This window comes from Atractosteus spatula, chromosome 7, assembly GCF_055471065.1.
Source record: "Atractosteus spatula isolate fAtrSpa1 chromosome 7, fAtrSpa1.hap1, whole genome shotgun sequence".
Lineage (NCBI taxonomy): Eukaryota > Metazoa > Chordata > Actinopteri > Semionotiformes > Lepisosteidae > Atractosteus > Atractosteus spatula.
This window is the reverse complement of record NC_142712.1, coordinates 18,715,299-18,738,923: the sequence shown is the minus strand read 5'-3', so window position 1 is coordinate 18,738,923 and position 23,625 is coordinate 18,715,299. Positions and strand designations below refer to the sequence as shown.

General features: G+C 35.3%; 1 protein-coding gene across 1 annotated transcript in view; it reads left to right on the top strand.

Moving 5' to 3' along the window:
* Window positions 1–23,625, top strand: part of LOC148830688 (1,4-alpha-glucan-branching enzyme-like) — a 371,399-nt gene that overhangs the window by 251,998 nt on the left and 95,776 nt on the right. Inside the window, exons 11-12 of the mRNA XM_088922045.1 lie at window positions 7,385–7,495; window positions 8,475–8,646. Of these exons, the coding sequence (XP_088778171.1) occupies window positions 7,385–7,495; window positions 8,475–8,646 (283 nt within the window). The remainder of the gene's footprint in view (window positions 1–7,384; window positions 7,496–8,474; window positions 8,647–23,625) is intronic.

The window sequence follows — 23,625 nt, the reverse complement described above, 5'->3', positions numbered from 1 at the left end:
ATTTTCTTGCATGTAGTACACTTTGCCACTGCATGTAGTACACTTTTGTAGGTGATTACCTGCAATTTTGGAGACCTCATAGGGAGAGTAACTACAAACCATTCCCTTTGGTTTGAATTGTCTGATTTGCATGTGTCATCTTCAGGTGCCTGTGTCTCCTCACCTCGTTCACATTGCAACTGTCAATGAAGCACCTATCTCCTCATTTCAGTGAATTGAGACACTTGGACCTTCACACATTTGATTAATTTCCTCAGCATGCATATACTGTAATTGACTGTGATTAGTGTCAAAAAAGAAAAAAAAAGAATCCAGACTTCCTGTAGGTAATTTATGGTACACCTATTTACGTGTCTGCATTGCCCTCTGCAATCATCATTCTAAGATATTTTGCCAATATTAAAAGCCATAGGAGTTTCTGTAGTTGGCCCTTCATTTGGGAAAACTAAGATGTTTTCAGATAGGTGGACTGGAAAACAAGGAGTCATGTCTACTACAAAAGACAGGAAAGGTTCCAAATGTGCAAAGGTCATTCAGACCCTCTTTTTCATTTTCTCTTAAGATCGTAAGAATATAAGAAAGATTAAAAAAGGAGGCCATTCAGTCCATCTGTCCCATTTGGTAGTTGAACACGTTCTCGGTCCTAAATGCACTCACTCTTAAATTGCATCTGCATCCCTGGCTCCTTTGTCTCATTGTTACTGAATAAAATGGGTATCTGCAGCTCCAAATTCACATGTTGATAATTTTATTCTGATTTGTGGTGGCTGAGTACTTTCGTTCCCTGTAATAATGTGCTACCAAGGTGGGACTCATAGTGCATTCCAGAAACGGGAGAGAACCCGATCAAGTTACCCAACCCCAGCCAGCTACAGTACAGCACCATGACCACCCATACCCATAACCACCCAGTCCATCCGTGCACCAGCAAGGGCCGGCTTCCAAAGCTAAACATTTCTGAGACTAAGAAAAAAGGAGAGCACTCACTTGGAGGTAGAGTGGCGCACCAAACAGACATGGACACAAACGGATGCGGTGCCACTTCCAAACAGGGAACCATGGAAATCAAGCTTTAGGGACTCGGTGTCAAACACTGAGCTCCGAGTTCTGTCAGATCCAAGTATTTACTGTTCCAGAACACTCTTCAAGTCCTCGTGGTTTATTTTCGTGGCAACTGGTGAAGGGAGGCAGGAAGGTGATAACATAACCTGCTGATGTGACGCAGCTAGCTTACCCAGGTACAGCAGCTTCTGGGACAAATTCCTTCATTTTTGAATGAATTCCTTCATTTTTTTACTAATCTACAGAACAGGCCAGAATGCAAAGACCTTTAAGTATAAACATCTAATTTTACCTATGTTTGTAAGATTTTTTTTAAATGCTGAACACCTTCGGATCAGAACTGTGGACTTTCATTCCTGCTAGAAACTGCCAATATAGTTCTTTGTAGAATGGGCACCATCATTCACCGAGAGTCCTGCATGACATTTAGCACTCTCTTCTGCTAAAAAAGAAAAATTAATAGATGCTGAGAATTCAGCGTTAATAAATATTTTTGCGAATTCAAATACAGTGTCATATTTAAAACAGCAGATACATGACATTGGGTGGCCACTTGTTTAGCCAAAGCAAATATTCGGTAGAATTTATAGTTATTTGCCAAGCTCTATCATTTCAGACTCCTGTATTTCATCGGCCATTTTACTCATAAAGCTGATCAACACAGAGTCTTTGGTAGGGATGGTTTGGGGTTTTATGGACAAAAAAAATGTATTAAGCAGCTAATAACATAATCCACCAAATCCTCAAATCTGCCACAAGGAAAAAATATTTATTTCAAGCTGAAAAGGGTTCACCATTTGGTTTCGTAAGACTATTCCGTTCTCTGATGCTGTTCTCTGCCTGAGGGTTTTTAAAAATGAATTCAACAGAGGGTCATTTAATGATTCATTCAGGGCTGCTTACATTGTCATAAATTTTGAAACACCCTCACATTCTTTTCTTATGCAATTACATGTGCGAACAACCGACCTGTGTGCTTTCATTTTTATTACAGTAGTTATAAGGTTAACAAACTATGTGAATGAACAATTCTGAACTTACTAAGCTTTGACTTTGTGTTTGAGGTGATGCTACAGTGTATGTTATTTTGTTTTCTGCTCTTTGGGCCTGCCATACATGCCCTTATAAACTGTGACAACATGGCCAGATCTATTAGGGGTCTCTCTTCAATTTTGACAGTATTTTGTCAAGAGTTGAGGGTAGGAAATTGTGAAGTATAAGTCACAGTGAAAGCTTATTATTATTGCTTTTACTATGTGCTTATAAATTATTGCTTATCCATGACATGGAATTCATTCTCTAACAGCCCTGCCAGATAAACTGCAACCAGTTACATTTTGATTTAGGATTAAGGCAAACATATGAATCATACCACCCACAGGCTTCGGATGCAGTTAGAATTATTCTAATTACACTTGCATTTCTAGTCTGTGGAAAGTTCTATTCCTTTGCAGCAATTCCTCAGGGCACAAAAGAACAAGGGTAAGAAGTCAAGAGCTATCCATCATAGAATATAGGAACTTATTTTTAAAATCAGAAAGGTGCAAATACTTGTTTCAATCATAAACCTGGTACTGAACTCTCAGAGGTAAAATTCTCTCTGCACAGGTTTGAGAAATAGTGCTCAGGGTTAAAGAAATACACTGGAAAATGGAAAATCAGCTTGTTCACTTCCACATTGGCAATTTCTGGGTTTTTTTTTTTTGCTACTTGCTCCTTTGTATTTTGTGAAAGCTGAGTACTAAGAGAGTACAGTTCTCTATCTGAATAACTAACTTAACTGATTAACTGAAGCTGAAACCAAAACAATTAAATCTAGCATTAATAAGAAGGGAAAACAATTACACCTGTTGTGAAGCAGTTCCATCTATTTCAGGTTTTGTGAGCTTCAGGCTGTTGTTTGTAAGACAACATCAGCTGCTCAATACAGAATGTCATGCGTTTTAAATGATAACTGAAGACATGGATTTAAAATTAATTTAAAATGTTCCTGTTTTCCGTAATCTGTATAATTTAAACAAGAGCCTGGGGTCATGAAAGACTGATAAATCTGGTGTTTGTTTCCCAATATTTTATTTAATTTGTTATATAATTATCATCATTATCACTGTTACAATTCTGTATGTTCCAACTAAGTGTTATAATAAAGGTACATTTTAAGGGAAATTGTATTTTGAAAGTCAGTGTTTCACCACAAGATAAGTATTCACAAGCTGTATTCTTCCTACTTAAGCATCTTCCCTCAACTTTCAGAATTACAGGCCAGTTGTTTTCTATGCTCATACTGTGGTAGAAGGTTTTATTTAGTATTTTTATATTAAGGAATTTTTTGTTTTCTGTATTTTTTTCACATTTGTGCTTATTGCAGAACTTTCAGTATTGTTTCATTTTAAATGGCTATATTGTCTATGGCCATGTCTCACAGCATACAATTCCAACTTTAAAAAAATCATTTTGTTAAAATTCATGTTGTCACATGTTTTCACCTTTTAAAACTAACAATACAACCACAAAGCACTGATTAAGGCAAATTAAATATTAGCAAATAATGTAAATCTCATCAATTTGATTTCTACTTTTTTTTAGACCAAAGAATTGTCTCTCTCAATGTGACTGAATGAAGTAATGTAAGGCAGCTTTTACATAGTTTAGGGTAAAAATAGGAAAGAAAATTTAGTTAACTGACAATCATTTGTTTAAATAGTGAAGCTTCAGCAAGCACTCAGCATATACATAATACAGAACATAGTTTTTAGACATGCTGGAGTTGTTTTTATTGAGTAACAAACTTCTGTTCTTCCACAACCTGGCAGCTTCTTTTGGTCGATACCATGGGATTGATTTTTGGCAATTTGCTTGTTGGCTCTATTGATTGTCACCCTTTAAATGCTACCATTTAATGAAAATGTTTCCCCTTCCTTTGGTTGCCAATCACTTACAATCACACAAATCCCTTTACATCTGCTGCTGTGTCCACCTGTCATCCCATTTTTTTTGGCTTCCCATAATCTGACTCTGGTGCAAGAGGTCATTTCTGAGTTGTTAAGCCTCCTTTTTTCTGAATGTCCAAAATACTGTAGATCCCAGTTCTTAGATTTGTTTTGTTTTTTGCAGCCTGTGTTCAAGTAAGTTGCTTCTTAGCATGAGGTTGTCAGTTTCTTGCGTATATCTTTTACTTAGTATATTTGCTCATCAACATTGTCAATAATAGCAGGCAGATACAGACCAACCTTATCCTAGTCAGTCAAAATGTATCAGTCTTGGACGTATGTACGGAGATGGATAACTTTCTGTAGTAATCTGTTTTTAGCTGAAGCAAAAATCAGCTCCATAATTTTACAGACAAGACCACAAAAAAAACGCTAATAAGAATTTCTGACCCTATCTTTTAGAAGGCATTCACAAGAGGGTCTGTGGCCTGCTTGTTTTCTTTTTATACAGAAACAGCAGGAGCAATAAATAGGTGCCATACTAGGACTATGTGCCCTTTTCATGAAGTAAATACAAGTGGCACAAAGCTACCATCAGTGGTATTATGACTGAACACCCCTAAATCAGAATCTGCCTTTAAGGAATGCTTTTTAAACTACTGCACCTCTTCTCATCTTTAGAGAATGCCTTGTGGAAACATTTTGCTGAGGAAGAAGCATTTTGTCTTTACTGTGAAAAAAGCAGTAAAAAAAATACATTATTTGCATTGCTTAGTAACATACCGATAATTTCCTTTTCATACTTGAGTGGCATCTTTATAGTGAAAGGATGAAGTCTGCCCAATTATATATGTTTAAGATGTTTTCAGCCATACGCTGTTTATCTTACAGGAAATGAGGCAAACCTCATGTTGTCTTTCTGAATTCCAATACAAAAGCTGCGTTGTATTAGGAATGTCATAGGGACCAGAAAAAATGTTGGCTGTTATCTAAAATTTATTTTATGGTAGTGGTCAAAGGCTACAGACAGGTCCAAGTCCAGGTTTTTCAATGTTTCTTATTATTTTTTAATACAGTATATACCCTCTAATACGTAAATGCACTTTTTTGCTTTTAATATTTTAGTATGGATTTAACCTGAATAATTCTGAAACTTTACCCCATATTTTTTATGGATATATAAAAAGGTTCTGTGGGTGCCGAATTAAAAGATGACAGCCTAGAAAAATTAGGAAAGGTTCCTGAGAGACAATGTTCTAACACTGTTTTTTTCATTGTTTCCAGAATTTCTGCTACTTTCCTTATGAAAATAATCTAAAGTTTTGGTTCAAATGAGAAGTTGGGCTATGTATGGGTTATGTTAGGAAGGATCACATTTCATTGAGCTGTGATACAAGACAGCAAAATAAGACAAACTAAAAATTGCAATCTTGGCAGTTTACTTTTTTAACTTTGATTTCCTTCCTCTTTGTTTTTGTCAAGTAGTAGCACAATACTCTGGGCCTTTGAAACTGCCGAGTCACCCTAGTGACATATTGTGATTCATCTCCTGTAAACAGTGATAATGTGCATGCTTTACTTGCTAATGCTTTCCTGTTAAGCATCCACAAATGGTTGTAGGTGACAGCTTTGACTCCTACGCAACTCTTTTTTTTTCAAATTTAAATTGAAAAACATCATTTTTATATCTACAGGATGTCTGCATATATTTAGATGCTCAATAGGAATGTGCAGTTGATCTTAATAAGTAAGCAGAGGTAAAATCAAGTTTAGTCCAAAAAGTTTACTTTGTACTGTGAAGAAATGCTTATTTCAAAGTCTTTTTTTTCCTGTATATAGAGAATGTGACTGTTTCAAATTTTTTCTTAAAGGTTTGTGTCCTATGCAGTAAAATCAACTTAATTATTAATCTCTGCCTTTTTTTAGTTCATCAGCACTATACTCTATGATGGCTTTTATACTCACTATCTGAAAAGATACGATTTATTTGTATTTTAGCACTTCTTAGAGAAAATGAATGAAGAATGGGGTCTAAAACAAGAGATTTTTGTCTTGTAAAAATACACCCTGTTTTAGAAAAATAATTAACATTATATGTATACAATCGTTTGCTAGTACATTTTGCCAGACTATGAAACTACAACAATGTTAATTTGACTAGGTGTGTGAAACAGTTGCTCTTAATACCATAAAACTGAATCAGCTCTTGACTCTCATGGCCAAGCTCTTGTAGCATTGCTTCTTCATATAATATATTATATGATGGGCCTGCATATCTGCACACACAACAGAATTACCCCTTAAACAGATTTTGATCAGTCAAAAGCAATTAATTAATTAATATAAAGACTCTACACAAAGTGTGGGGAAGTGTGTATATTAAATATTTTTTAAAAAAACATGCACCTCGAAGCCATGCAGTTTTTGTACACTTGTGAATGAGACTACTAAGAACTCATTTTCACACTCAAACTACAGTACGCTTGCATCCCAGCAGTGTTACCCCCCTATAGCCTGAACAGGGTGGTTGGGAGACCTTGAAGGAAAATCATGGTGATGTAATTGATGTTGGTTGGGCAGTAACTGTCCCTCCTTTTTTTAGGACCAGAGGTTCCAAACCAATACTCCACTGTGCTGAATGGGAGTACTGTGCTGAAGGTGTCTCCCTTCTCATGAGGTGTTAAACTAAGGTCCTGAGTACATGTTCACTAAAGATACCATGGCACTGTTCATAAATGCTTTAGGTGTCCAGTCTTAAGTGAAATTAATCAAACCTGATAGGACAGTTAGCATGCTAAATAAACAGACTGCAGAGGGTAAATACACTCCACAGAGTACTGGTCAGGTTCAGGATTAATGCTGAATTGACAGTGGGATGTCAGTGCATGTCCATCCTCTTTAACTGTTGCACTGTTGTTGGACTGAAGTGGCTCCATTAGTAATTGTTGACCTGGTTTACAAATAATCAACAGAGCTACATTATGTGACCTGTTTTCACCTCAAGTGGAAGTGTTAATTTATATTAATCAGGCTTTTTATATACATGTATCATTTAGAATTTCTGTTTTTATTTTTTCTGTTCTATTTTGGGTAAAAAATTAGGATTTGTGTCTTTGCAGAACACATATGATACACATTGTATTCATATGTTAGGTTGCTATGTAGTAATGACAGTATTTGTCAAGCTTATAAAGCTCGTACTATTCCTTTTTGTTTTTGTGGACATTTCCTTCTATGAACATAAAGTTTCCTATGTCTTTCTGTATAAAGAGTCTCAGTGTTATCCGGTTTGTGTCCGAAGCCAGATAATATCTGCACGCATTGGACTACATTTGTTTCTGAACAACCCAGTGTAGGTCAACATACTGAACTTATCTGCCTTGTCTTTGCAGATACTCAAAGAGTACAAGGATGAAGACTGGAATATGGGCAATATAATTTACACATTGACAAACAGGAGATACGCAGAGAAGTGCATTGCGTATGCAGAAAGCCACGACCAGGTAACAGCAGCTTTTGGTCTAAAATAATGCACCCCCTCCTAAAATGTCAAGAGAAGAAATATAGATGTGCACTACAGCAAATGTGCTCCCTTTTTGCTAATTTCCTAACAGAACATTCATTTTTTTCTGCTTATGTTTGAAATCACATTGCAGATTTGAAATGGAAAGTTCTACCTTTATGAGTAATGAAAAAAAGCTTCACATTTATTTCTTATCAACTGAAAAAGCCAGCTTCTGAATCTTCTAGTGTATAAGCGAATATGTCAAATAACATATTTTCCAGTAAGGTTACAATAAAATACCTGTTACATTGCAGGATCTGTGTTTTATATCACAAGCAGATAATAAAAAAATATTGTAAGGAATTTTGTCTGGAAAATGAATGTAAAATAACATCCTTAGCATGATTCAGATTGTTTTTTCATTACTCAGTTTTCAATATTATCTTTGTTTTTAATAATTCTTTATTAAAAAAAACTTTGCTTAAGACCTTCATGCCCCCAGCCCACATCCAAGTACTTAAAACACATTTAGGATATTCACATTAATACAAAGCATGTACCTAAGCAGTGAAAATAATTTTACCAAAGGCTGTAGCTGTTTTGACAATCGAATTGTGTGTACATGCATAAAAAAATGTAATGCCTTTTCTACTTTATTTCTTCCTGAATATGTCATTCTTGTTTTATAAATATGGTTAGAGGGTATAAAAAGAGAAAGACTGTTTTAACTTAATGAGAAATTTTCAAAATTTGGAGTTGGAGAATTCAAGAATTGCAACAGTAAGACAGAAGCACCTATGATCAGTGACATGTATCCATACTTGAAAGGCAATGAGTGAAGACATTAACTAAGAACAGCACTTGACAATACAAGGCTTCATAAAAATTGACTCAATATTAATATTCTTCTTTTCCAAAGTGTTTAATTTTGTGTGCAGGCTTTATAAATGAAATTAAATACATGCTTTATTGGTTAGGCACTTGTTGGTGACAAGACCTTGGCTTTCTGGTTGATGGATGCTGAAATGTACACCAACATGAGCATCCTGACTCCATTGACTCAAGTCATTGACCGTGGAATTCAGCTTCATAAGATGATCCGTCTCATCACACACGCCCTTGGTGGAGAGGGGTACCTTAACTTCATGGGTGAGTAACAGAGGAGTCTCTAATTCTTCTAAATATGCTGTATAGGCACACTGCCTTGAAAGCACAGTGACTCCAAAACCAAGAGACAGAGTCCAAAAGAATTGAGAGAAAAGAAGTCTTTACAGTAACATAAGGATATACTGTATGAAAGGATATAAGGATGGTTTGTAGAACCTATTCGATCCCCAAATTTATTCCAGCTTTTTCATCTCATCGGTCAACTTCAGCAGCATCGCCGGGTAAATTCATGGCTTTCTGTAATGAACCACCTACTGTTTCAATCTGCTCATTATCTTAAATATTACTTGTAGTTTTGAGTTCCCTGTTTCATGTAAGGCTTAATACAACAGGGTTATGATGAGAGTGAGTTTTTTTCAATGGGTTGAAAAATTATATCCTTGGACTTAGGCCTTGGTTTAATAAATCTGTTAATTCTTCTTAGTATTTGATTAACACATTATAGCGTCAAGGAGCCAGCCATAAATCTGTTGATTTTTAAATTAGACTATCACTCAGAAATAAAATAAGGTTGTGAAAATTCTCCCTCATAATTTCAATACTTGAACTGTTTTTAAATAGGTGAGAAATTAGGGAAAGTTGTGTGATCACTTGTACAGTATGTATGCTACATACTGTATTTCAGATCAGATAAAGTGAATTTGTATTTAGAATTTCTATTTAAGAAGAAAGTTGATGTATTCAATTGAAGCCAATAGAAACACTGAAATACTATATCATATGCTATACTACTTGCTTTGTAATTTGGTTCTAGAAAAATATTGTCAGACAAATCTTATTTTTTTACTACATTTGCTGATGATCATGCAGAGGAGTAAGGGGATATTTTAAAACTAGCAGTTAATTTTATAATGTTTTTAATTGTGTTTGTTTTATACAGTTCTTAATCTTATCAGGTACATACTGTACTCCCCCAGACAGTGTCTGTAAGTTCGTAATTTAGATGCTAAATATAAATAAAATTTAAAAATCATTTGCGATTTAACTCATTTTTCAGCTATCAGGTGTTTTGTTTTTCAGCTGTCAGTGTTAAGATATTTTTAAATACTTAGTTATAAAAGCTTGAAACCAAACTTTTGTATCATAAAAAATCCTCTATTTTTTTTAATGACACTTGACATCTTTCTCAAGCAAGGTTGGAACATAGAATGCTTCTTGAGAATGTTTTCCAAAGGTTATTTAAGTACTACACAGAAAACCCAAAGCTTAGAAAAATGCAGGCTACTAGAGGTCATGAAATAAACCAAAGAGGACACTTGTCCTCTATCAGATTAGATTAATTTATTTTACTGCAGCATTAAAGATTGTCATTTGGTTCCATTCGTCATCATTTAGAATGCCTTAGTTTCTGTGAAACCTGTTAGAAAAAGAAGCATTAATCCATCAAATATTCAATTGCATTAAAACAATTTCATAAAATAAAAGAATCATCATTCAAAAGCCTTACATGAATGTATGGAGTATAAAGCATTAAAAGGTTTATGACCTGCATAAACAGAGAGAAGAGTGAGTTTCAATCACTTTTGTTTATTTTGAAGAGAATATTGGTCAGTTCCACAGTCTTTTAGCCCCACCTTGTGACAAGGTGATTTATTCATTTTGGAAATAATTTTTATACTAGTTGACAATTAAGAGAACACTTTGATTCATACAAATTTGGTTTGTCCTTTTAAGTGTGCGCTTGATTTGGAAATCCTAACTCCTCATAACTGTGAATCTCAGTCTTGTCTGTCAAAACAATGACACTGATGTACAGTATAGGGCATCCATCAGGTCCTGTGATCACCAGGATGCTTTGAGAAAGAAGAGGAATTTTAACGGTGCACATTTAGCATAACACTTTTACAGAAAATTGTACAATGCAGGGCAAGCAAATAATGCTGATCAGACATTCACTACCAACAAGCTATAGCATTTACAGCTGACTGGTATAAGAGAGTCAAAATGGGGTAAGATGTTCTAAATTGACAGTAAATAGCAATTTGAAAGGTAAATGCAAAAATTAGTAATTACAAATTAATTGTTTATCAGAATTATAAGATGTGTCTTATCTTTGTATTTTATAAAAAAAGGCTTACATTCAAAACATTTGAAGAAAGTAAGAAGGAAACAGTGGAGCTTTAAACACTGAATGTTCACTTTGGAATTTATGACATTATTGTTCTTTTCTTCTCATTCTGTGAATTTTAATTGAATAAAAACATCAAGTTCAGTTAAGCTGAATTGCTGCAAGCAATTCTTTAAGATTTAGGGCACCTTTAACATGTTCTCCTATCTCCGGGTATCTCAAATGTACTTGCTCTCCTGTGATGTGATTGTGATTGTTGTGATATGATTTTGACACATCTCTTTTAAGAAGTTAGAGATTTACTTGCTAATTCACTGAGGTTCTTAGAAGAGATACTGTACATTTTAGAGAAGCAAAATTACTGTAGGTTAAAAGGGGATTCTACAGAGGGGCAGTGGACAGGAATAAGTCCTCCTATGAGCATTTTCAAATGAAAAAAAATGTGCACACCGATAGAATTCCTGGCACCTTTTGGAGATTTATATCTAAAAGAGTGTTTAATTCTTTAACATTTTCATGCTTAGACTCAGTTCCGATTTCTTCAGCCCTTTGTGGGGATCAGTATTTCAAGGAGGCTGTGCAGGACACCACTTTCACATGACATTTTGATGGGACGAGAGCAGTTTGAACTGTGTCGGGATTTGATCATGGCCATTCAGGAACAACTCCTGAACATCTTCAGATCCAGCATAGCTTCCCCGGACAAAGGGGAATCCCACTGTGCCAAAAGACCAGGAGTCGTGTTAGGGGAAAGCTCAAAATCCTGGTTCAAAGGGGGTGAAGCCACCATCTAGAGCAGAATCAGTACTTCTGAGACCACTGTGCTTGGTGTTTTTCCAGCCAAGGCTGTTACCCTTTTCATTTACTATATATACTGTAGTCCTCTACAAAAATAAGGCCTTAGTTACCATCATGGTTTCTTACAGTACATTTCAGTTGCTTTAAAAGAGCTTCAGACAGAAAAAGGGCTGTTCTAGGGCTTATTAATGTAGGGCAGAATTTTAAATGTACCAGTCTTTTGTGTTTTTGTCATGCTCAAAATAAACAAATGTTACTGCATGTTGCTGTATATGGGTTATCAGGAAAACACTTACAGAATTGCTGATAAATTTCTAAACATCTCTGCAGTCCTTGGTGAGGGGCTGGTTATAGCAGCGGGATACTTGCTTTATCATATTTGATTTTCTTCTAATCAGTATCTGTCAGCAGAGGATAGAGAATACTATGGAAAACCGATTTCTTTGATCCCTTTAGACAAATTAACTGTTTTTTATCTTATTCAATAAAGAGAATATATTTTCTTCAGATCTTTATCTAAAGACTTACATTCCACATGTATAAATAAATAAATTAAATAAAAAATAAATGTTTCAAGGCATGATATTATCTCTGCTTTTTTTCTTTTCCTGGGTTACAATGCATCTATTCAATACTACACATTGAATATGGAGTACTGTAATTTTCTTTCAAATAATATTTAATTTTTCTTTGTGGGTTTTAAATCAGAAGACAAAATAGATAAAACAGTGAATGAAGGAGCAAATTAATTAACATGAATCTGAATATTATATAGTATATAATGCGGAATTACGAAGTCACAGTCGTATTTACCCTAGCTACATATTCTGAATAACCTACCAGAGAGAAGTTTAGCATTCTTAAATCAAGGCATTCTTTGTTCAAAGTTCTAAGGGAAGGGAAGCAATTCTGAACATGTCTCTAGGTCAGAAGATGAGAGTAGGGGCAGTGGAAGGTACTGTATAAGGTCTGCACAGACTGCAGAGTCTTGCCAAGTAAATATCATATTAATGATGTATCTTTAATATAGACATTAATGATTAAAAGCAGCTTTTGCACGGATACTAAAAACAGTAATTAAATGGAAGATCTTCATTGGCTAACTGGTTGCTTAAGTCTTGTATCTAATTATTAGTACATTAAACAACATTGTTACTCTACTGTTGTGTGCCAAGGAGCACTTCTGTAATGTCAAAAATACTCCCAGCCTGCACAGTCATTGCCTTTGATGTGGCATTTTCTTAGTAATTGGTTAAAGAAATGTACACTAAAGCTGTCACCAATATCATTCTTGCTAATCAAGAACTAAAAAGCTATAATAAAAGTGTCATTTAGTTTACCATACAAGTATTTAACCATTTTTATTTAATATTTTATTTATAAAATATGATTTTGCTGGCTTTTTTTCACATTTGTAATCTCTTGATTTTTTTTTTAATTGATGGCTTCATTTTTGGGACCTTCCATTTGAAATCAGTTCAGCTTAGGGTAAGACACTCATATCTGTACAGAAGTAGTGTAGACTGTATGTACTGTATGCTTCCTCTAAATAATTATTTATATCATACATGATACAATATATATTCAGTATTTTTTTATTGTTGACTTAATCTGCTATTTTCCAGACATAGCCCTACAGAAATGTACTTTAAATGACATTGGAATGTAAACACTCCTGTCACACACTTGCTCTTCCAGAAATGACCAGATGCGTCTCAGGACATTACTAAGACATGACCATCCATTCAGATGTTATGTGATTTTGTAACATCCATTCAGATGTTACAAACATTAGAGAAAGACAGAAAAACACTCTTTATTACAGGCAACCTAATAATGTGTACAGATCATTATTGATTATTTTAAGCAAGAATTGAGAAACTATCTTTTTCTAAATGGGTGTAATTACGATGGTTGTGTCTGTGCTAATAGTTACAAGGTCACTTCCTTGAACTTGAACTTGAACTTTATTGCCATATGTAACCGGTACTGGTACAATGGAATTCTTACTTACAGAAAGTCTCTCGATTGTAAAACAAGTGTAAAAAACAAAACAAAGTGCAAACAGTGCATCAAGACAATATACAAACAAACAGTAGACAATGTACAAGTAAACATGTAGACAGTTTGAATGTAAACAATACAGACGTGTAAACAATGACTGGAGATGTGCAATAAATAAGAAATCATAATGAGGTAGATGGTGATGATGTACAGTAGGTGTGGTCCGAGAGGGATGGCTACAGTAAATGTGTTTGCCAATCTCACTGCTTGTGGATAGAAGCTATTAAAGAATCTAGTGGTAAGTGTCCGTATGCTCTTATATCCCTTGCCTGAGGGCAGTGGGGTGAAGAGCTTCCTATGACACATTCAGCCCTTTCAGGAGAAGTTGTGACTTTTAACCATACGTGAATGGATCAATTAGGTAAAGTCAACAACAAACATTACTGACAAAGAAAAAGCAAAGCATTTAACATTATAAAATCCTCCCCCACCTCTATTTACATCCTCCCCCCCCCATCGAAAAACCCCACCCTTTCTCAAGAAATCATGTGTTCAATACATGTTTTTACAAGTGAAAGACCGTGTGAGAAATTTCACTCTCTTATAAACCATGTCAAAACATCAAACCTCCTCAAGACCTGAAGGGCAGTTCTAATGATGTTTGTTGGATTTCAATATCTCAGTTTTCAAACAATTTGTCTCTTGATATTCTATGTTAAATTTCAGAACAAAGAATTCTGGAAGGAAACATAAGACCTTTTAACTTTAATCTAATCAGATTTTCAAGGTGTAATGAACAACCTTTTTAAAAGAACGAAACCACAAGAAGTAAAAATAAGAATTGAAGAAATGAGAATTAATGATTCACTCCCTGTACAACGGAGTTCAGCTTTTAGACATTTAAACTTTTATATTTTATGAGATAATTCAGATCACTGAGATTATGTTTTAAAAAGATTACAAATTAAAGGGGGTCATTTGGTTCTTCAGTTTTGGGTTATTTTGACTTTTATGCCCCAATGAAAGGTGACTGGCAGAATATCTTGTCAAAGGCAAAGATCATGGTTTAACCCCTGTTGTACATGTATTCTCTTTTATCACTTATTAGTGGCACTTTATGCTTAAATAAGGGGGTACGTCAGAGTGGGAAAAACTGCCAGTGTGTTTCTGGTGTGTTGTAAACTTAGGCTGAGTTGACATTCATATAAGGCAGGGAATAGAATAGTGAACTCTTAGTTTTAATCTGCAGTACACAGCCAAATTAAAAATAGACTGAATGACCCTTTTATCAAGGGTCATTATACATTTTTAAAACATCATCCGTCTTTATGAAGGGTGGTGAAACATTGAATTGGCTTGCTATATATGACAAGTATGTCTAGAAATGCAGGTTTCCGTTCTGCATGAAGAGGTAAATAAGATTTCAATATTGAAATGGATATGAAAGCACACATAAAATGCAATTTGTTCCTGTAAATTCCAGAGGGAACATCCTTAGCAATACTTTTTTACTGAACATTGATACCTCTAAACTTGCATTGAAATCATTTAGTATAACAGGAAGATAGATCTCATGCAAGTTCCACTCACAGCTGATTATTTGTTAATTTAAGTTTATCTCTTGATTGCTTTTTTTGTCTTAAAAAGTGATATTGTCTGTGAGACAGCTGTCAGAGCTATTTATTTTTCTTTTATAATGCCATGTGGAATCCCTTCTTTAGTTTACAGTTGCATTTTTTAAATCTTGATGGATTTATCCCCTTGTCACTGTAGCAATGCAGAATATTTTTACATGTTTATTTGTCTTTTAGTTCTGTAGCACATGATCTTGTGCATCCAAGTCTAACAGCTTTGTGAAAAGAAATCTTCTTGCATATGACAAATAGTATTTGAATCTTAAGTTTACTAAGCCATGCATTACTACTTTATTAATGAAATGAATGAAACACAACTTGATGGGTGCTAGAAATTGACTAATACAGTATATACTGCTTTAATGAAACATAGGGTATTAGGTATTTATTAATGACTAAAGGTAATAAGTGCCTACCTAGTTTTATAAAAAATACTGATAATTTATTAAGTGCTATTGTGCGATTCATAAATGATATATTGCCATTTTTCTTTCTGACAAACTATATCCTTATACAGAACTCTGTGGATATTTTTTTCTTTTTAATATGCATGTATGTTCCCATTTTATACTTTTAAAAACAGACCAAATTATGATCCATGTAATGATCTGAAATAAATGCTAACACTGTGGGTATACAGTATGTTTTATAGAAATGTGCATTACCTTGTTATTTTCTTGGGAGACTCTGAAAGTCGTACAGTAAAGTAAAAACCCGATTTGAAGCTGCATATATTCCAGACAATAACTAAAGCCTCTGATTATCAATGTTCCTCCTGCCTTTTGGTCAGTGGCCAAAATATTAAGAACCCCATCTAATGACACAAGCAACAAGAACAAGAACAAGAAAGAAGCAACATGAATGGGATGTTCTGCATGTGTCTCACAAGTTCCCAAAACAAGTGCAGCCCAGTCCCATTCCATTCCACACATTTGAGGTTATGTTGAGTGCATTGGTATTGAAGTTTGAGCAGCACATCACCTGTTTTGCCAGTTTTCAATAGGATTAATATCTGTACAATTGCGTACAGATACACAAACCCCCTCAAAGTACACAAACCCCCTCAAAGTCTGTGGAGGGAACATATTTTAGGGAGTTTGGGGAGGGGGATGTATTGCATAAAGGGTTTGCATCAAAGTCCTGAATCTGTTTAGTAGAAAACTCTCTCTCTCTCCATGGAAGTTCAAAGCCTGCGTGTAGGTTGACAAAGAGGAGTTTGCCTCAAGGAGTTTGCAACTACCTATGATTCTCATTCCATGACCCAGAGGGAATCTGTAGAAAAATCCTCTATGTTCCTTATAAGATGCCATGAACAGAGGTCAGCAGTAGGCAGGTTGAATACATCGACATTTAGTGGTAGGTGTGGTGCAACATGGATATTTCACTCAGTTCCTAGCAGGAAACCCAAGTGTAGAGGAGTGATGTTTACCAGAAAAGGAATCCAGGGGTGTCACGTTTAGCAGAGGATTTTGTTTACAATATACATGGTAGCATTCAGCTGTGAGATGTGTCTGTACATTACTCTGCTACAGAATATGATGTCTGGACTATAGTGGAAGCAAAACTTGTCTTTGAACCATAAAGTTTAAATAAAAGAACACTACTTTTTTCTTCATACCCAGAAAGTCAAGATCCTGTCTAGGGTCACTCCCAGATAAATTGCAGTGGGATCATACTTTGGGCTCTGGCCATCATTGAAATCTTCAATTCTTTTTCTTACGTGATGGAATACATTGGGTACTGTTTTAGTAGAACTTGGTTTTAGCCACCGTGTGCTACAGTAATCTGCCAGCTTTGTTAGCTGGCATAAGAATATCATTCACATTGCACAGCCACTCCTATGGAAGCAAATGATCTCACTAGCGGACTCAAATCCAAGAGAAGCTCACTGATTGTGAAAAGAGCACACTCACAAAATCCAAGTCCATATAGACTGTCTTAACTTTAAGCTGTCCCCAGACTTTTCGGCAGCAAGGCCTGCTCCCTGAATCCTGCAGCTCAACATTGAGGGGTTGTTGACAGCCAAGTGAAAAAATTAATGTAACTCATTGCAATCTGGCAGTTTGATCAAGTCTTCCACAAATCCCATTTACAATCTTTTTATGTTTTCATGTTCTGGTAGCTTCTGTTTCTCAGAGGGAGATTGTTTCATTTAAAACTTGAGATCTTTGATCCCATTGCCTCTCTCTACATTTTCCTTGAACAATCAGCATTATTACATTTACAAAATTCCTGTTAAATCTTTTCAGTACAGTCATATTTAAAGCAGTTTTTTTATACGCACTGTATCAACATAGCCAATTTCTTCCATGCCTATACAAGAAAGGAACTTGAGTTCTACAGTCTGAGTATAAAAATTATTTGAAAGATGGTTTTGAAGAATTCATGATTCATTTAACACTTTCATGTTTCATACATTTTATATCAGACTAATTATGAAGCAATTGATATAGCAGATAATGGTAGATTATACATCTGAATTCCATGTAATCTTCAATAATTTTTGAACTTTCAGGTGGATTCATGTATAAAGCATTTATTTGTAAAGCAGATTTATACCAAATTGATCACGATTGAGGTAGAGTGAGCTCAAGAGAGTTAGAGCATCTTAAACTTCACCCAACAGACATACTGTAGCTGTGACATGCTGTTTGTGTTAACATGCAGTAAACGTAACAACCCCACTACTGCTTCATCCTAATTTTCCTGTAAGACACTGTGAAGCTATTGGTGCCCAAATCGGTAAACGACAAGTAGCCATATTAAACAAAAGAGACTTGATTGACAATTGACCATTACAATTTGGGTAAGGTATAAAAAGATTTTTTTAGAAATTCTATGTTCTAAAAATATTTTCAGGTCAATGTGTCAATTAATACTAACCTATCAGCATGTAAGTGTTGTGCCTTTGTGTTCAGTAATTCAGTAAGGAAACCATTAAAATTGTTGTTTGTTGTTGCTGCTTATTTCTGCTTTAACGAGATAATGTATTCTGGAAAGAGCAGGGATAATTAAATAAAATTAAACCCATTATAATTAAAAGAATATTAATAAACCATTTCTTATAAAAAAGAAACCTGTCACTGTTCAAAATGATGCTAATCTGTTATAATCATTGTCATGATAATCATAGAATAAATATATTGAGCATCAAGAAACATATCTCTCTATGTATGTATGTTTTTAGAATAATAAGTCATAAGGATTTTGGATATTGATTAAATGTTTTTGGCGTCATTTTGATAAATTGATCATTCAAGCATGAAATCATCTTATTAGTGTGAGAGTTGTTTGGATACAGGTGATTAAGCTATTGAATGTTTTGCCCTGTGATAAACAAGAAAAAAATACAAACAAAGGAACTATTATGCCCATGTTATCAAGACAGCAATGCCTTTGTGCCACTAGTATGTTTGAGCAACACCGCTGGTGCACTGGCATTGGACCCAACTGCTCTTTAAAGATTAATTTTGTGTAGGGCACTCTAATGTATTTCAGCATGTGTGGTTTTTTGTATTTTTAATTGTGTACAGTAGACCTACTAGTATGAGGGTCTTGTCATCTAGTCACTATAAAGCTCCACTTCTATTGACTAATGGAAAGCTGACTGCATAATCATGCCCTGAGGCCTTACTGTAGGCGTATCCTGATATGACAATATTCCATGCATTCTCATGCTCCTCATGTGACACCAGCTTCCTTGCAAGATGTGAATCTGACAGTTATGTTATGCATGCCCTGCTCACCACACACTAGCCTTTCTGAACATGTGTGAGGTGATTTGGGACAATACGTGGCATCTAGTACTCAGGGGATAGTGCTCAGGCACATGCTTGTTCAGGCTATAAGAGGAATGAGACATAATCCCATAAACCTACATCTGCAACCTGGGATAAAACATGTCACAGATATACTCATCATATGTTTCTACTGGTGGCCACACATTCTACTAGCCTAGCCTTTCATAGTACTGTATATCCACTGTTGATCAGCCCAGTTGATGACATAGTAATCATCATACTGAATGCACTTGTGTCATGTCTGTTCAATATAATGGCAGTGCTCACGCTATGATAAAAATTGGCATTTTCCAATTCCTTTTGAGAATTTATTTCAGTTATACATGATGTCACTTTTGATATTCAGTGTATTATGGGTAATCACATTTGCTGACAGAGGGAAGATTTTGAAATGAGGCTGAATGCCAAGGGTCTTGTCTTTAAGATTCAGAATCCTGTTTTTGGCATTACAGATTGCTGCTAGTCAGTGGGAAACTATATAATAAAACAAATGCCCAGAGGCAGACTTGCCTGTTATGCAGTTGACTTAAGGCACAGCTCAGCTTAAGGCTGTTGTGTGCAGTGTAGAACTATGTGATCTCATTGTGCCCTGTTCTTTCCACTGCAGTTTTAGAGGTGAATATGAATTCAGGTTGCTCTAAATCCATTTATACCCTCTGCTGCTTTGTGTGTTTGCCTGTTTTTGTGAGGAGTTTTTGACAGCAGCCAAGTGTTATATACAGTACATGATTCTTACACTTAATGGATTGTATTAGTACAGCACAGTACAGTGCCTAGGCCAACTGCACTGCAACGAGCACATTCAAATCTATGAATCTTAGCTGTAGGGTCTATTTTCATTTCTCTTAGAAAAACAATGGACAATTGATTGTCAGCATTTAGAACAGATTGGTGGACAAGCTCAACACCTCACTGAGACATACATGCCAGACTGTTATTGTGAACATCTTAATGCTCATGCAGCATTAATTGAGCCTTGGAACTGAAAACTAGTCTTAGCCTTGCAGTGTATGTCCGTCATAGACACTAGAAGATAACCCTAATACTCTTGTGTCTGAAGTAAAGTAGGACTATGATGAACATACACTAGCTTGATTGAACACATTCTTATTTGCATCCTGTTCTTAGTGCAGAGCTTGTCTTTCCAGTAGTATTCCCGGAGGGTTTGTTTTTCCAAGGAAAATGCATATAATTTTCAAAGTTTTATTTTATTTTTTTTTTAAATCTAATGTATGTCCATTTATGGAATTGGCAGTTACAGTATCATAGGTTTTATATGACCTACGTTATTATCATAGATCATGAATACAACCCCAGTACCGCATGGAGATAATGAAAACTGGTAATCATACTCCTCTGATGAGCCCACCTGTCCATAAATCATCTTTTCACGCTTTGCAAGGTCTACGGTGCATGACAGGAAAGTTAATACTGATTAAAGGGACACCATGCCTCATCAATAAAACAGCAAGCCTGCAGACGCATGATAAGTTGCAGCAGTTAGTGATTCAGCTAAAGTCAAGGAAGGCCTGCCCAGTCAACACCCTCATAGCCCCAGCAATGTTCTTAATTTTCCTCTGCTGCTTGGGGAATCCTAGTCACAGTGTCTAGTAACATGACCCAAGCTTGAATTGGAGTTTCTTTTCTAAGCTTTCTGCCTCATATTTTGTAAATGATTCTGTGTTGTTCTTATTAGTTTGTCACTCTCTAAAACAAGGTGGTTCAAGGGATCTGAACACGTGAAAACTTCACAACAACAATACTGACCAGTGCAGATTCAGTTGTTTCTCACAATATAATTTCTGTATTTTGGTAACCCCAGAGTGCTACCAAAAATTGCCCAGCCACCAGTAACAGTGTGATACCCCTTTATATATCCACATTTAAACTGATTAACTCCATGTGAGAATGTGGTATTAACCACCACCAATAATGCCACAACCATCCACTAGTCCTGTCAATTTACTAACACACAGAAGACATGATGGATGGATGGATTAATACCCTCATTGTTTCCTTTTTTTAATTATATAATGTTAGCATGCCCAAAGGGGTTGGGCAACCAGTTGACCTTGGACCCCTAGAGGTTTTCTTTCTCCTTACTAAAGAGATAAATACTTACTACCAAAGTGTAGGAACTGTTGGTTCATTTCAGTCTCTTAAGTTTCAGTTGGTGTTAGTACATCCAGAATTGGAATTATGCCCTATAAGGACTGAACTCTGTACTCTCTTCTGAAGTCTTCTGAATTAAAAAAAAGCTATATACAGGAATGGCTGTAAATTAGTGTGGATATCTTATTTGCTTAGATTGTCTTTGACATCTGCAGCAGTCTAATGATCAATTGCAATGTGCTATCTTGACATTACTCTTTTGCTATTCTCTTTTGTTTTCAAATGTACAAATTGAGATAAGAAATCACTGAGGTATTGGGGGATTGAGTATTAATGGCATGTTATATTACTAAGCACAAGTAAAGAACACGGTGAACCTTTTCTTTGACAGCCAATTATAAAGGAGACTTACAAATAACCCTGCAGATATAGATGGAAATAAAGTCTTTGTATTTGTATATTATTTACAGTTATTGATTATGATGTGAGCTGTCACTCAGTCAGAAAAGCTACTGAAATAACCTTACTTGACCTATTTTGTGTGAAAATGCTATTTTACACCCATATTACTTTTCTTCCTCTTGTTCTACAAGAAAAGTTTTAGGGAGTTTAGCTGCTCTAGAAAGTATAGAATTATAATGCCTGATGATGAGGCTATACATATGAATATTGCACAAGTAATCGCTTTTTTAATCATTCCATTAAGAGAGACATGTTATGGAGGTATAAATTACTTATCAGAGAAATTTATTAGTGATTGATTTAAGAGACATTTTCATTCCATATTCACCCCATTGAAAATCTGTAAATCCTTAACAATTGACAGTAACTGTAAAGAGGCACATATTGTGACATTTAATTGTAGTGTGTTGGAAGTTTACAATCTCCTCATGGTCATTAATTTGATAAAAAAGTAGAAACATTTGTTTCTTGGGAATTTAATTCTGCATGATGCAGGCTTTACAGGCAGATGAGGAAGGGGTAGGTGAGAGGTTAGAGTTATTTTGAATGTTTTTTTTATTTTTAAGTACAGGAAACATACAAAAATGGTAGCTCACACGAGAAGAAAAGTAAAGCAAGGCAAATTAAACAGTTACAATAGTCTGGATTTGGAAACAATTTCTTTACATGAATACAGCTAAGTCTGATGTAAGGGAACATCAGTCTCCACCCAGCCTCAATAATAACTCAGTAGACATGACTTCTGCTCTTGTTTAGATTGTCTTAATCAGTGTCATTCCAGGGGTTTCACATGGGGATTCTGTCAATCAATATCCAGGCCAAAACAAAAGTGATGCCTTTGGAGTCTTACTGATAACTCTGTGTAGCAACAAACTCAGTTAAGTTTCTGAAAAGTAGGCATGCTTGATGAAACACTTCATAATCATGTCCTGTAATGCAGTATTTTGCAAAAACAGCATGGGACTTGAATTGACATGGAATACACATGAAGGGTTTAATATTTTAACTATTTCCATAGTGTAGTAGATAATCATGAATCACAGAAACTGGAGGATGTCTAAACCTTTGCATGCTGATTGTTGTTCCTAGCAGTTTTAGTATGTTGAATGGGACTATGCAGTTTTTTTGGAAGGTGAGCAAAAAGCTATGGGTTAAGAAGCCTGATTACTCTGCTCTAGATCATGGAAATCTGTCTTGACAGCACAGAGATTCTGACTGCATGAAGAGGTAAGAAAGAAGTGATGGGCTTGAGGAGACATAATTGAATTTGAAAGAAATGGTATTCTGTTTATGGAAAATAAATGGCTCAGTTCACCAGCAGAGTATAATGTTCCTTGTTCAAGGCAGGGGTCCACGAATTACTTTTGCAATGGACTGGGGGGTCCCTGACCCCTGTCAGTTTTTCTTAAGGAAGGAGTTACTCTTCACCATTCTCAATTATGGCATGTGTCATTGTATTTTTCTTTTTTAAGCATTTACTGTAAGAATCTGGTGGCTTGAGAGACCATAGTACAACTTTATTAGTCTGTAATTGTTAAGATGCACGTTTTTATGTTGTTTTAAAATGTACAACGGGGGGATTCTGACTTAGAGGCATTCATTCAAAATCCCACAGATAATTTTTAATTAAATTAACTGATGGATGGTGATGGAATTAAAAATAAAAACAAGTTCATTTTCCACACCCTCACAGACATCCATACAGATGAAAAATTAGATTTTAAATGCCTTTATCACAATGATATTTTTATCAACAAAATTATGACCTACATTTTACTTTTCCCTTAATCACCTATACAGCATTTAACACAATATATCACAGTCTTCATTTTTGTTTTTATTCCCAGTGTTTATGTACAGTATGTGATTTTTATTTTGTTACTTAGAGCAAAATCAGGCTAATACAGTCTGGTGTAATGCTTCTCTGACTAGAGATGCCTATTGGCCTTACCTGTGTGGCTCATTCAGTTTAAGTCTTTAAAAGGAGATTCTTTTGTTGTAATGGCATGACAAATCACCTTAGGGCTCAAACAGGGAATCATATAGAGAACCTCTAATAGGATAAGGAGGGTTCCTCATTCTC